At 39.7% G+C, this 13298-nt stretch overlaps 1 protein-coding gene across 2 annotated transcripts; it reads left to right on the top strand.

Moving 5' to 3' along the window:
• TRAPPC6B (trafficking protein particle complex subunit 6B) lies at positions 1 to 13232 on the top strand. Of its 2 annotated transcripts, XM_073349105.1 has the most exons (6): positions 8 to 270; positions 750 to 817; positions 4036 to 4153; positions 6395 to 6478; positions 7653 to 7746; positions 8990 to 13232. In XM_073349105.1, exons 1-6 carry the CDS (start codon positions 175 to 177, stop codon positions 9019 to 9021), a joined length of 492 nt encoding a protein of 163 aa, XP_073205206.1. In that variant the 5' UTR covers positions 8 to 174; the 3' UTR covers positions 9022 to 13232. The 2 variants fall into 2 exon arrangements, with proteins under 2 accessions (XP_073205208.1, XP_073205206.1); XM_073349107.1 differs by lacking the exon at positions 6395 to 6478 and having other exon boundaries at positions 1 to 270.
• Positions 13233 to 13298: the final 66 nt, after the last annotated feature.

Below are 13298 nucleotides of genomic sequence, written 5' to 3'. Positions count from 1 at the left end.
CCCGGGGGGCGGGGCCCTTGGAGTCTGACAGCGGGAAGCCCCGCCCCTGCCCGGAAGCCGCCCGTTGCCTTGGCAGTGAGGCCGCGCTGCTTCCCGGAGCGGCCGGGGCCCGGTCTGGGAAGGAAGGAGCCGGGGAGGCAGCGCGAGGCCGGGCCCTGTCCTCCAGCCCCCGTCATGACTAGGCCGGAGATGGCGGACGAGACGCTGTTCCTGCTGCTGCACAACGAGATGGTGTCTGGGCTGTACCGGGCCGCGGAGCACGGCGAGGGGGTGAGGCGGGGACTGCCGGCGGGGCGGAGACCGCGATTCACGGGCACTCGCACGCCTTGGCCTGCGGGCGGTCTCCCGCGGGTTCCTTATCCAGCTGGTCTCTGCGCTCCTGCTTGGCACGATGCCTGTGCCCGGAGCAAACCCCACTCCCACCAGGGCCTCTGGGTGCCGGGAGTACCGTGGGGCAAAGCCCAGCCTGGCGCTGTCCTGGCCGAAGCTAGAGAAAGAAAGAAAGACATGAACAAGTTTATTTCCTGAACTCAAAATATCTGATTCTTTTGTAAAATCTTTCAGGAGAGCCGGCTGGCCAGATCTTACTATTAGCATGTGTTTGCAGGGGAGGAGCATGAGCTGAAATAGCATATCGTAGTCTATAGCTTGAAGCCATTTGGGATGGATGTGTTCTTATTTTCCCTATACACCCGTGCTACAAAACTGGCTTTAACAGAATATGAAAATTTAACTTTTGTATCTTCTAGGAAAATGGACGATGCATCACTAAACTGGAAAATATGGGGTTTAGAGTAGGACAAGGATTAATTGAAAGGTAAGAATGTCTCACTTTGCTGTCCCCCCCCCATCTCCCCCCCGCAACTCTTTCCCCAGATATACTGTGTGGACTGGAGCCCTCCATGAATTTTTGGTACTGAAGTAAGGTTTACAGGATTGTACTTTATAGCATCACTTCTAGTGCTTTTTTAAAAAGAGAGACAATGTCTGCTCACCTTCAGGCCTTTGGTACAGTATCTTCAGGCCTTTGGCACCTTCAGACCTTTGGTTAGAGTAGCTGACTTTAATGGATGATTGAATACTTTTGTTAGCAGTCCATCTACTTCAACTTAAAATCATCCATAATTCTTGGATGAATGCAATGTAGTACAGGTGATTTATAGTTCTTTAATTGTCACTTGTTCTAGCACCTTCTCTTTCGACGCCTCATTCTCTTATGGGTCATATTTATTACCTGAAGATAGGATGCGGTGGAGATAAGTATATGGTAAAGACTGAGGCAAACACATTACATAGTTACTCTAATGTCATTTTCCTCATGAATTGTGCCTTTTAGGCTTTGTCTACACTACAGAGTTTTGTCGACACAAGTTACGCTGACATACAGCCATTGCTGTAGTTAAACTGCTGTGGCATGTCCACACTACACTCTTTGTGTCAGTTGAGTGCATCCACAATAGCAGCTTTTGCATCTGCATCGATACAGAGAGCAGGGCACTGTGGGTAGCTATTCCACTGTGCAGCTGGCTGCAGGGTGCTTTGGGAAGGGTTTGCAATGCCTCATGGGGGACAAATACAGCATCACATGATGAAAGTTTCTCAATCCCATTGTTTAGTGGGCATCCTACTAGATTGCTAACCGCTTTTCAACTTCCTTGGTAACGTGGAACCTAGTCATCTCTGTCAGAAAGCATGGCTCCTGCATTGCTGTTCACTATTGTGCTGTGTGTTCTGAACACAAGGCTATTTGGAGGAGCCCAGTGGGAGGCTATTTGGCTGGGGAATGCCTTGAAGGAGCATATTAACACGGATCCACAGTAATGTGTGTTGCTGTAGTGTGCTGAGCCTGGCATTGTTTGTTTGCACCTTTCTATGAACCATCTAATGATTGCAGTGTGTGCCCAAAAAGTAACACATTTTAAATCACTTTTTAAAGTAGCACTCGGTAATATGACCAAACTGATATTGCTAAACACTAACACAAACCCACAGAAATGTATATGTGTGTGTGGCAGGGAGTGTGTGTATGAGAGAGAGACGGAGTATGTGTTGGGGGTGTGTGCATGTGAGAGAGAGACCGAGTGTGTGTTGGGGGAGAGTGAGTGTTGGCATGCTGTCTCCTTAAGTTCAGACAGCAGCCCGAAGCATCCAATCCTGAGGCAGAAGCTGGTGGTGCACAGATAGCTGGTGTCTCCTTATACCCCCAGCTCAGCAGAGACCAGTACACTAACAAGGGGAAAGGGACACCCTGACATCAGCCCCCCATCTCACTCCCTGGCTCAGTACAGCACAAGTCTCTTCCCCCACACTCCCAGTAGCAGCAGCCCGCCCTGCCTGCCTGCTGCTGTGGTCCTAGTGCCAGGGAGAGCAGGATTCCGCATTAAAGTTTTGATTCAGTGATTCCCTCTGAATTCTCTCACAGCCTCCTCTCCCCACAGACCAAGGAGATCCACCTCCTTCCCTGTAGTCCAGGCAGGTGTGCATTTGCTGCCAGAAACCAGCATGTTCAGCTGGGCAGTAGCTATGGGAGTTCTCTAGCTGAGCAGTTTCAAAACTTCCTGGGGTTTTAAAGGGGAGGGGTGCATACCTGTGTAGCTGGATGCAGGGCAGCAGAGTTCAAAACAGTGAGCAGAGTGGTCATGGTGGCCGTTGTGGGATACTTCTTGGAGGACAGTTAAGGTGACATCTACACTGATGCTTTTTTGATCTAACTTCGCTGCAAAAAACTCTACACCTCTCATTGAGGTGGTTTTATTTTGTCAGCAAAGCAGGAGAGTTTTGTCGGCAGGAGAAACATTTTAGTGTGTATACCTCCACTATTTTTGTTGACAAAACTGTGTAGTGTAGACAAGGCCTTACTCCCTTATAGCCCACCAGACTTACTGCTTCTCTGACAGGCTTACCACTTTTGATATACTTCATTAATTTCTTGTTTTTTCTGGTATTTGTTTTTCAAAATCCCTTTTAGCCTCCTAATTTACATCATACATTTTATCTGCCACAGGTTATGCTCCTTGCTCTTGGTTGCAGTAGGGTCAAATTTCCCATTTCTTAAGGATGCCTCTTTGACCCTCCTGAACCTTGCCATTTAACCATACTGTATTATTTTTCTTGTCTTCCTGTTTTTTTTTTCTTTTAGGAATGTGATTCACTTATAGTTTACTCAAGTGAACTCCATGCTGAATCTAAAGATTTTAGTTTCCTCACTTTTGGGGTTTCATTGATGGTTTGGTTTTTTTTTTTGTTTTTTTTTTATAAATCCCCTTTCCTAAACATATAGGGGTGTGTGTGTGTGTGTATGTATATATACATATATATATATATATATATATATATATATATATATGTGTGTATATGAACAAATAATGCTAGTGAGGGGCAGCTGGAGGTAAACTGTATAGAGGGATGGAAAAACAATGATTAAAAATAAGTGCCCCCAGAATCACTCTTTTTAGGAAGGTGCGGCAAATGAAAGGGTATGTATTTGTCTCTAGGGACTAGTTCTTTTGCCATATTTGATGGAATTTTTGTTTTGAAAATAATAGTGAGCATCCAATAATATACCATGTGTGAGCAGTATGTTGTCTTCTGACAATTATTTTAACACAGTTGCTGGTGCATACATCTGAAGCATCACGTGCAAACAACATTAACTTTGCTTGTCTGCTCTACCTTAATACTCAGTGCTTTGAATCCTTCCTGCATCCCGGTCAGCCATTCTTTCCCCAGGATTAAAGTTAGTGAATTCAAAGATATTGGTCCCACCATAATTTTGCCACATCATGCATAGATATTAAGATAACATAAAAGCAACACACAATACTATGCGCACACAATACTATGCGTACATGAGTGACAGTGGTCAAGGGAGTCTAATATTTGAATTTTCTGACTGTGTTATATACTTAAATCTCAACCAATGATGCATATAGCTTTTTTTGGTCATTTACTTGACATGTGGTCAATTGAGAAAGTCACTGAACACCTGCGTTTACTTGAACAAAATCAACCTAACCATTTCTGCTCTCTTCTTAGGTTTACCAAAGACACTGCCAGATTCAAGGATGAGTTAGATATTATGAAGTTCATCTGCAAAGATTTTTGGACTACTGTATTCAAAAAGCAAATTGATAATTTAAGGACCAATCATCAGGTATTGATACTGTAGCATAAGAGTTAATTTGTGAAGCTTGTTATAAACATTTTATTATTTTGAAGGAATAATAATATTGCTTTAGTTTGTCTTGGTCTGAAATTAATCATACACATTTTCCATCAGGGATAACCTTTTTCTTTATATGGTCTTAGTTTAAAAAGTAGGTTTCAGAGTAACAGCCGTGTTAGTCTGTATTTGCAAAAAGAAAAGGAGTACTTGTGGCACCTTAGAGACTAACCAATTTATTTGAGCATGAGCTTTCGTGAGCTACAGCTCACTTCATTGGATGCATCCGATGAAGTGAGCTGTAGCTCACGAAAGCTCATGCTCAAATAAATTGGTTAGTCTCTAAGGTGCCACAAGTACTCCTTTTCTTTTTTAAAAAGTAGCTGTCCTTAGTTAAAAATAAATGTTTTAGATACTACTTTCAATGCAGACTTGACTATAATAAATATTGGAGTGGTGTTATAATACAGACTTGGCTGTAATAAAAGCTTAGAGTGATGTTGTAGTCTTTTGCCATTTTAAAAGACTAATGCCCAGATCATCAAAGGAATTTAGGCTTCTAACTTTCATTAAAATCAATAGCTGCTTAAATACCTTTGAGGATCTGAGCCTAAATGCCTGCAGTCCCCTAAACATTCTTTGTAGTACCGCTGCACCAACAGACCCAATGCAAGTACACAGTCCAAAAATGGAGCTGGCAATTGTGATTGAATTTTGTTGTTGTACAACACATTTTTACATACCTGATGAATCATTTAATAGAAAGCAATTGTCAGACATGCTATCTCAAATTGCCTGCATAATATTTCTCTAGAATGAGTTCCTTGAACGATTTTTACTTTGAAGTCATTATTGTATGCTTTTGAATGTTGCCATTTGAAATACTTCCACCCGGCTAAACACATTTTGTATGAAACAGTTGACAAACTTTCACTGCAAATTGGCATCCCACTGATATGGCTCTGTATCCATGTCCCTTCCTCTGTGGAGCTAGCCAGTTCTCAGAGCTATAGCAGAATCATGTAAACAGCTGCTTTCATTGTTAGAGCCTCAAATCTCTGTTTTTTCTTTCCAATAATCCATGATATGGCACAATTCTCATGATAAAATTAGGGATGGGAGACTTGTATGAGGAAGAAATGGCTGCAAAAGGTAAACTCTGTAAAGTATTTAACTTCCAGTGGGTATTTTATCACCAATACAATTTAACAAGGAATGCTTGCAGATTAGAAACTGTATACTCAAATTTAATAATTTGTTCTTTGTTCTAATAGTTATTATATTCCAAAAATATTTGAGATCTGTAATAGCAGAGCCTTAAACCATGTCAGTTTTATATATACCTTTAAATTCATTTTAAGTAATGTTAGGTTATAAATTGACAGAATCGTCCTTACCTCTTACAGCCAGAAATTAAACTTGGAGACATTTTCATTGCATGCTTAGATCAGCCTGTGCTCTTTTTTTATACTTTCTGTTACATAAAGTTATGTGGGCACCTTTTTAATATGTGCAGAGATGAATTATTAGAATCCTCTTTTATGCTGTTCATATCAGGGAGTAACTCATGTCCATATCCTCTCCAATGACTTTTTATTCTTAAATTATTTTGGGGGAAAGTAGTGGAGAAAAAATTTACAGTTTCTTAAGTATTAAAATGAACAAATATTAAAATATTAACAACAAACAAAATTTAATACATCAGAGCTGCTGTTAAAATTATTCTACAGCACTGGAAAGACTTCTCCCAATTACATGTAAGTCATCAGGCAAATCCCAGCTTCACAACTTTAACCCTTGAAAGATTTGTGCCAAAATTAAGTTAGGTATGCAGATACCACAACAATGAATGTGCTTTGCGAACCTGGGTACATTACAGGATTCTAAATACAAAGAAAGTATCTTAAGAAAACATTATACACTTCTTATCAGCAAATTGATAATATGTATTAATGTAATATTGTGGTTTTGTATAAACTTGCAATTTGAAGTATCTTTTCTATGGCTCGTTTTTAAATTTTATTTTATAAAACTTAAAGAAACAATTCAGTTTAAACTTTCTGCTCTTTATTCTTTATATATAGTGTAGATCCAGTTTTCTGTTTCAATCTGAAAACATTTCTCTGTATTTGTAAATATCTCTTACAAAAAGATGAACTGATACTCTCCAAAAACCTTGATTACAATATGTTGCTAAATATCCTGCTAAAGGAAAAATTTCTTTTCCAATAGGGTATTTATGTACTTCAGGACAACAAATTTCGTCTCTTGACTCAGATGTCTACAGGAAAACAGTATTTAGAATATGCACCTAAGGTATTCTTCAGCTGTAGCCTAGAAAATTAGCAGTTTTAGATCTGTATTATCTTGATTTAATTGTACAAATTCTTATGACTGGAGTTGTGTGGCTAGAAAAGGTACAAAAATGTGTTTGAAGTATTTTCTTTGTAAGTGTTAAGTGTTAGACTAGATATCAGTAATGTTTTCTATTATATTTAGGTACAGTGAATGTGACTGGTGGGTCAGGAAATAATCATGGTCATTTTGAAGTTTAGCTGTGTTAGATCTGAGTGGCTTGTCTGACAGAGCTAGGTCTACACAGGGGTCTCTTCTGCTCTGCCTGTGAGTGGAACATCAACAAACACCACACCTTGCTCTATGGGGAATACTGAAATGGGAGTGACCATTAGCCTCTCAAAACTTTTTTCTTTTCCTTTAGTAGAAAGCATGCATTATCAGGAACCTTCCTGTCTTTCTCTTCCATTCCTTTTCTCCTAATTCCCAAGAGATGGTGAGATTATACTAAAGTGATGCTCAAAACAAGCTTTCAAAGATATTACATTTTTATAAGAAATATCTTCCATCAGATTTTTATAAATAGCTCTTAGTTGTATTAATTTAAATACTGTATCTAACATAATAGGTTAGATAAGTTACATCAGTGCCTCAGCAGAGACTCTGCTGCTCTGAAATGGTTTTGGTCAGAGTGGATGTCAGAAATAGTATGCTCTATTCAATTATAATATACTATAAATAGCTCTTAGATGATAGCTTTTGATCTCTTAACCTAAGCCATGACTATGGATCTTTATAATACTGGATAGAGTCTTGGGAGATTAGCCTCTTTCTGTCTAGTCTGCTTGAGATACTGTTTTCTATTTTATATATTTTTCTGTAAAAATATTTGGAGATATCTTTAAGTTCATAACATTTACCCATTTTCTCAGGATAAGCTAAGCTCTGATTTGCCAGCAGTTGTCTCGAGTTTAAAATCACTCCCTGTGTATTCTGGTATGAAGTTTATATACCCTCTGGCCAAATGTCTTGCAAAATGTTAGCATGTGCTCAAATGTTGAAACAAAACCAGAACTACCACATGGGCTGTTTTTATGCATTTGTAGTTAGATTGTGATACAATGCTAGTATACTTTTATTGTAAACTTCATTTTCAATGATGCTGACATAAAATAAAATGTAATTTTATGTTTAGTATCTGGCATTCACTTGTGGACTAATCAGAGGTGGCTTATCAAATCTGGGAATAAAGAGTATTGTGACAGCTGAAGTTTCAGCAATGCCTGCATGTGAGTACATCTCAGATTAGACAACTGTTGTAAGATCATTTAATAGGTTTCTTTATCTACTTCATCACTGTTCAAGTGTTCAGTGTAGGACTAGAATTTAAAGCTGTACTAAGTGTGGATGTCAGGAAATGGCTTATTTTGAGTATTATTGAAGGTTGTTCTATTGAAAGAGCAGAGAAGGCTAGCACAAAGAAAAAACATAATTATAAAATGAAAAGCAAAACCAAGAAAAATACATAGAAAAGAAAGACTGGGGAAAATGAGAAGCAGCAATCAAGCCAGGATGTGGCAGTAGGGGAAAGAAGGGGAAGATTCCAACCAAATGAGGTTGAGAATTGCTGTTTGAATATCTTCTACCTCTAGAAAATGACTACTAATTTTGTAGAATTCCAGGTGCCAATGGGATTTAACTTTTTTAGTTTTCAGAGTAACAGCCGTGTTAGTCTGTATTCGCAAAAAGTTAAGCGAAAAAGTTAAGCACCTTAGAGACTAACCAATTTATTTGAGCATAAGCTTTCGTGAGCTACATAAGCTTTCGTGAGCTGTAGCTCACGAAAGCTTATGCTCAAATAAATTGGTTAGTCTCTAAGGTGCCACAAGTACTCCTTAACTTTTTTAGTGGTTCTCAAACTTTTTTTTACTGGTGACCCCCTCACATAGCTAGTCTCTGAGTGTGACCCCCCTTATTAATTAAAAACAAGTTTTTATATATTTAACACCATTATAAATGCTGGAGGCAAAGCGGGGTTTGGGGTAGAGGCTGACCGCTTGCGACCCCCCCCATGTAATAGCCTTGTGACCCCGAGAGGTCCCGACCCCCAGTTCGAGAACCTGTTTTAGTACAACTTGGATTATTGCTTGCAAAATGAACATGGTATATGTAGTTACTGACAAACTACCCAGTCTCCACTCCTCTTCAATATTTACATGAAACCACTAGAAGAGGTGGTGACATAATAGGCTTTAAGTGTGTTCCCACAGGGCTTTGCACTAGTTTAAATTGTTTTTAACAGATTTAAAATGAAATGGATGCACCTTTGAACATAGACAAACTTGTAAAAATACTTTTAACTGGGTTTAACAAATGTAGTAGAATGGCTAAATTTGTTTTACTGGTGAAGAAGAGGACTGCACTGTCTCCTTCTAGCTCTTTTGAACAAAGCAAGTATGAGAAGTTGCTGCCGTTGGAAGGATTTACAGATAATACTGATATTTTGTAACTTGATTCTGCTTTTCTTTGCAGGTAAATTTCAGGTGATGATACAGAAGATGTAGAACATGTTCAGATCTGTGTATCTGCCCTTTTTAAAAAACCCTGTGTACACTAAAGATGTCTTGATTCATTTAGCTTCACCTGTATACCTTATAAATTATAGTAGCATGCAGCAAAATTCCTGCATTATGTAAAGTAAATATTAACTTAATAAAAATAGCTTAACATGATATTAGTATCTTGGTATGTACTAAGACATTGGGGGAGGGATAGCTCAGTGGTTTGAGCATTGGCCTGCTAAACCCAGGGTTGTGAGTTCAGTCCTTGAGGGGGCCATTTAGGGATGTGGGCCAAAAAAAAAAATTGGGGATTAGTCCTGCTTTGAGCAGGGGGTTGGACTAGATGACCTCCTGAGGTCCCTTCCAACCCTGATATTCTATGATTCTATATCCACTACAATACACATTCAATTGATTAAGTAACTTTAACAGAAATACATGCATTTCAGTTACTAGATTGCTGTATGATGAAGATTGCAGGCAGATGTTGTTAAGGTTCCTTCCCCACTCTGAACTCTAGGGTAAAGATGTGGGGACCTGCATGAAAGACCCCCTAAGCTTATTCTTACCAGTTTAGGTTAAAAACTTCCCCAAGGTACAAGCTTTGCCTTGTCCTTGAACAGTATGCTGCTACCACCAAGCGTTTTAAATAAAGAACAGGAAAAGAGCCCACTTGGAGACGTCTTCCCCCAAAATATCCCCCCCAAGCCCTTCACGCTCTCTCCTGGGGAAGGCTTGATAATAATTCTTACCAATTGGTACAGGTGAACACAGACCTAAACCCTTGGATCTTAAGAACAATGAAAAATTAATCAGGTTCTTAAAAGAAGAATTTTAACTAAAGAAAAGGTAAAAGAATCACCTTTGTAAAATCAGGGTGGTAAATACCTTACAGGGTAATCAGATTCAAAACATAGAGGATCCCTCTACGCAAAACCTTAAGTTACAAAAAGACACAAAAACAGCACAGCTTATTTTACAAGCCATTAAACAAAAGAAAATCTAACGCATTTTCTAGCTAGATTATTTACTAACTTTATAGAACTTGTAAGGCTTGCATTCCTGATCTGTTCCTGGCAAAAGCATCACACAGACAGACCAAACCCTTCCCCCCTGTCCAGATTTGAAAGAATCTTGTCCCCTCGTTGGCCATTTTGGGTCAGGTGCCAGTGGGGTTACCTTCGCTTCTTAATCCTTTACAGGTGAAAGAGTTTTGCCTGTGGCCAGGAGGGATTTTATAGCACTGTATATGGAAAGGTGGTTACCCTTTCCTTTATATTTACGACACGCCCCCCCCCAAATCACAGATGGGGGAAACACTGGCTGTGATTTCTTCCTGGAGCTTGAGGAGAAAACAAGAGTTAATAAGACACATGCATCTCTAAATATACTACTAACTGTATAAAGACTAACAATATTTTCCACATCTTAAGGACAATTTGAACCAGTTGATTCTGGGAAACTTTCACAGGAGTTTTTTTAATCCCAGTTTTTTTAATAGTTCATTTGTGCATGGCATTGGATAGTTGTCTGGGCGAGATACAGCATTTAGCTTACGGTAGTCCATGCAAAATCATATCTTCCCCATCTGGTTTGGGAACTAGAACCACTGGAGATGCCCATGCACTGCCAGAAGGGCGGATTACATCCATCTGTAGCGTAACCTGGATCTCCCGTTTTATAGCAGTTTTGTAAAATCAGGATGGTAAATACCTTACAGGGTAATCAGATTCAAAATATAGAGAATCCCTCTAGGCAAAACCTTAAGTTACAAAAAGACACAAAAACAGGAATATACATTCCCTCCAGCACAGCTTATTTTACAAGCCATTAAACAAAGAAAATCTAACGCATTTTCTAGCTAGATTACTTACTAACTTTACAGGAGTTGTAAGGCTGCATTCCTGATCTGTTCCTGGCAAAAGCATCACACAGACAGACCAAACCCTTTGTCTTCCCCCCCTCGCTCCAGATTTGAAAGACTCTTGTCCCCTCATTGGCCATTTTGGGTCAGGTGCCAGCGGGGTTACTTTAGCTTCTCAACCCTTTACAGGTGAAAGGATTTTGCCTCTGGCCAGGAGGGATTTTATAGCACTGTACACAGAAAGGTGGTTACCCTTTCCTTTATATTTATGACAGTTGTATTTTAAAAATCTTTAAAGTTGGAGTTGAAAACCTGAAGTATGGTGGAGTGGGCAACTTTTCCCCTCCCTTTTTGTTCTTTAATAGTGTTAGCTAGAATCCTGTGGGGAGAGTGAATGGATTGTAAAAGGAGGTGAAGAGCTTGTACATTTCAGCAACTGCAGAGGTTGACAGAATAATGGTATGTTTGTTTATGGGATGCATGAGTTTTGCTCAATTCAGCATTTTGAAAGGTGATGACGTACTACCAAGCAACCTTAACTCTGCATTAACATAGGAATTGTTTGCCATTAAATTTCCTAGTTTTTTGAATGGGAAAAGTTACGTTGTTGGTAGAAGTTAGTAGCCATTTAGGCTGTTGTAGATCTGTCCCACAATTTGCATACTGAGACATTCAAAACTCCCCCCAATCAGCTGGGCTTCACCAGCCATGAACCTGACTCCTTCTCTGGTGGCAGGCCCATCACTGCAGCTGAGAACAGATGTCCCCGAAGCCTTCACTACTTGCTATACAAACTCTTCTGTTGCTGTTACTCCCCCCCCCCCCCCGTCATACAATCCACCTTGAGTGAAGGACAATTAGGTTACAATGGAATGGTGTTTCTCATCATGTTTTGGAATGCTTGGAGAGTGGAGTTTGTGGCAGGGTCAGTGAGAGAAATCAGACAGTGTCTGTTCTAATACTACCAGTTTTTATGTTTGGGCTAGAGGGGGAATGATTCTGTTCTGGTGGTTATGGCAGCCATGTGGGAAATCTCAGATCTAGTCCTGCCTTTCTCATCACTTTTTCATTATTTATCCACAATAGAACAGCTTCAGCAGAAGGTGAGGACATCTCTCATCAGAATATTGGATAGATCAGTGGTTGAAACACTCAGAGGTGGAAGACCCCTGTTCAAATCCTTTCTCCCCCTCAGGCACAGTGGGGGGAATTGAATTTGAATCTCTCACATTCCAGGCAAATGCTCTAACCACTCAGCTAAAAGTTGTAAGGCGGGAACTATCATTGCTGGCACCACATATTTTGTTTCAGAGTAACAGCCGTGTTAGTCTGTATTCGCAAAAAGAAAAGGAGTACTTGTGGCACCTTAGAGACTAACCAATTTATTAGAGCATAAGCTTTCGTGAGCTACAGCTCACTTCATCACGAAAGCTTATGCTCTAATAAATTGGTTAGTCGCTAAGGTGCCACAAGTACTCCTTTTCTTTTCACATATTTTGTGTGGCTGAAGCACCTAACTCATCCCCTCAAGGAATAGCATAGGCACCTAAGCCACCTGCCTCCAGGTGTTGAGTGATACCTTTCATGAATTGCTAAACAGAGATAGGCACAGCCTGGATTTAGGCACCTATTTCAGAGAGAGGCAGAGTTTAGCACACATCCGTGTCATCAACATCTCCCATTGGCTATCTTAGGTGGCTCCCGATCTATTGTGCTGGCTTCTGTGAATCACACTCTTAGCTGCTTAATCTCTCTCCCCATTCATTGTATAAGGAACCTAAGCACCTAACTCAGGCTGTGTGGATCAATGTTGTCCCTGTGATTGTCCAGGTACCTAAAAATTAGGCACTGTGACACTCAGCATTGAACTGTTTAAGTCCGTTTGTAGATCTCACCTTTTGTTCATCAAAAGGAGAGTGTTTAGAAGCAGTTAATGGCTGTATTACAGAAGCTATGTTCAGTCTGCTATGGTGTAGTAAGAACCGGACACAATGGAAATTTTGTTCCTACATTTAAATATTGTGAAAGTGACATAGTATAGTAACCTGCGATTTATTTGAAATGTTTAAGTATTTTTTCTTGTATATACCCAGACTTGACTACAAGTGCCAATATTGATAGCAGTTAAAGCAAGAGAGAAACTAAGAGCATAGAGAAACTAATTTCATTCTGAAGTGGTTAAATGTACAAAAAGCATACCCGATCAGTGTATGAGACTAGTCTTATACATCCAGTAAAGTTAACAGGATTAAGGTTACAATATTTCTGTCTAGATTATATTAAAGCCAGGTCAAATAGTTGTACAAGCTTGTTCACACTAATAAATACTCATTATGCTCTTGTGAGTAAATGTGTAATTATTTTACTGCTAAAATTAGTATAAACTAGTTTTATTGCACTAGCATCCAACATTTTC

This window comes from Lepidochelys kempii, chromosome 6 (genome assembly GCF_965140265.1).
Source record: "Lepidochelys kempii isolate rLepKem1 chromosome 6, rLepKem1.hap2, whole genome shotgun sequence".
NCBI lineage: Eukaryota > Metazoa > Chordata > Testudines > Cheloniidae > Lepidochelys > Lepidochelys kempii.
The sequence above is the reverse complement of the archived record's forward strand: the minus strand, read 5'-3'. Positions and strand labels throughout refer to the sequence as shown.

Coding starts and splice junctions, on each gene's coding strand:
- TRAPPC6B (XM_073349105.1), top strand. CDS start 175: ATGACTAGGCCGGAGATGGCGGACGAGACGCTGTTCCTGCTGCTGCAC. Junction 818..4,035: donor GGACAAGGATTAATTGAAAG/GTAAGAATGTCT, acceptor CTCTCTTCTTAG/GTTTACCAAAGACACTGCCA. Junction 7,747..8,989: donor AGTTTCAGCAATGCCTGCAT/GTGAGTACATCT, acceptor TTTTCTTTGCAG/GTAAATTTCAGGTGATGATA.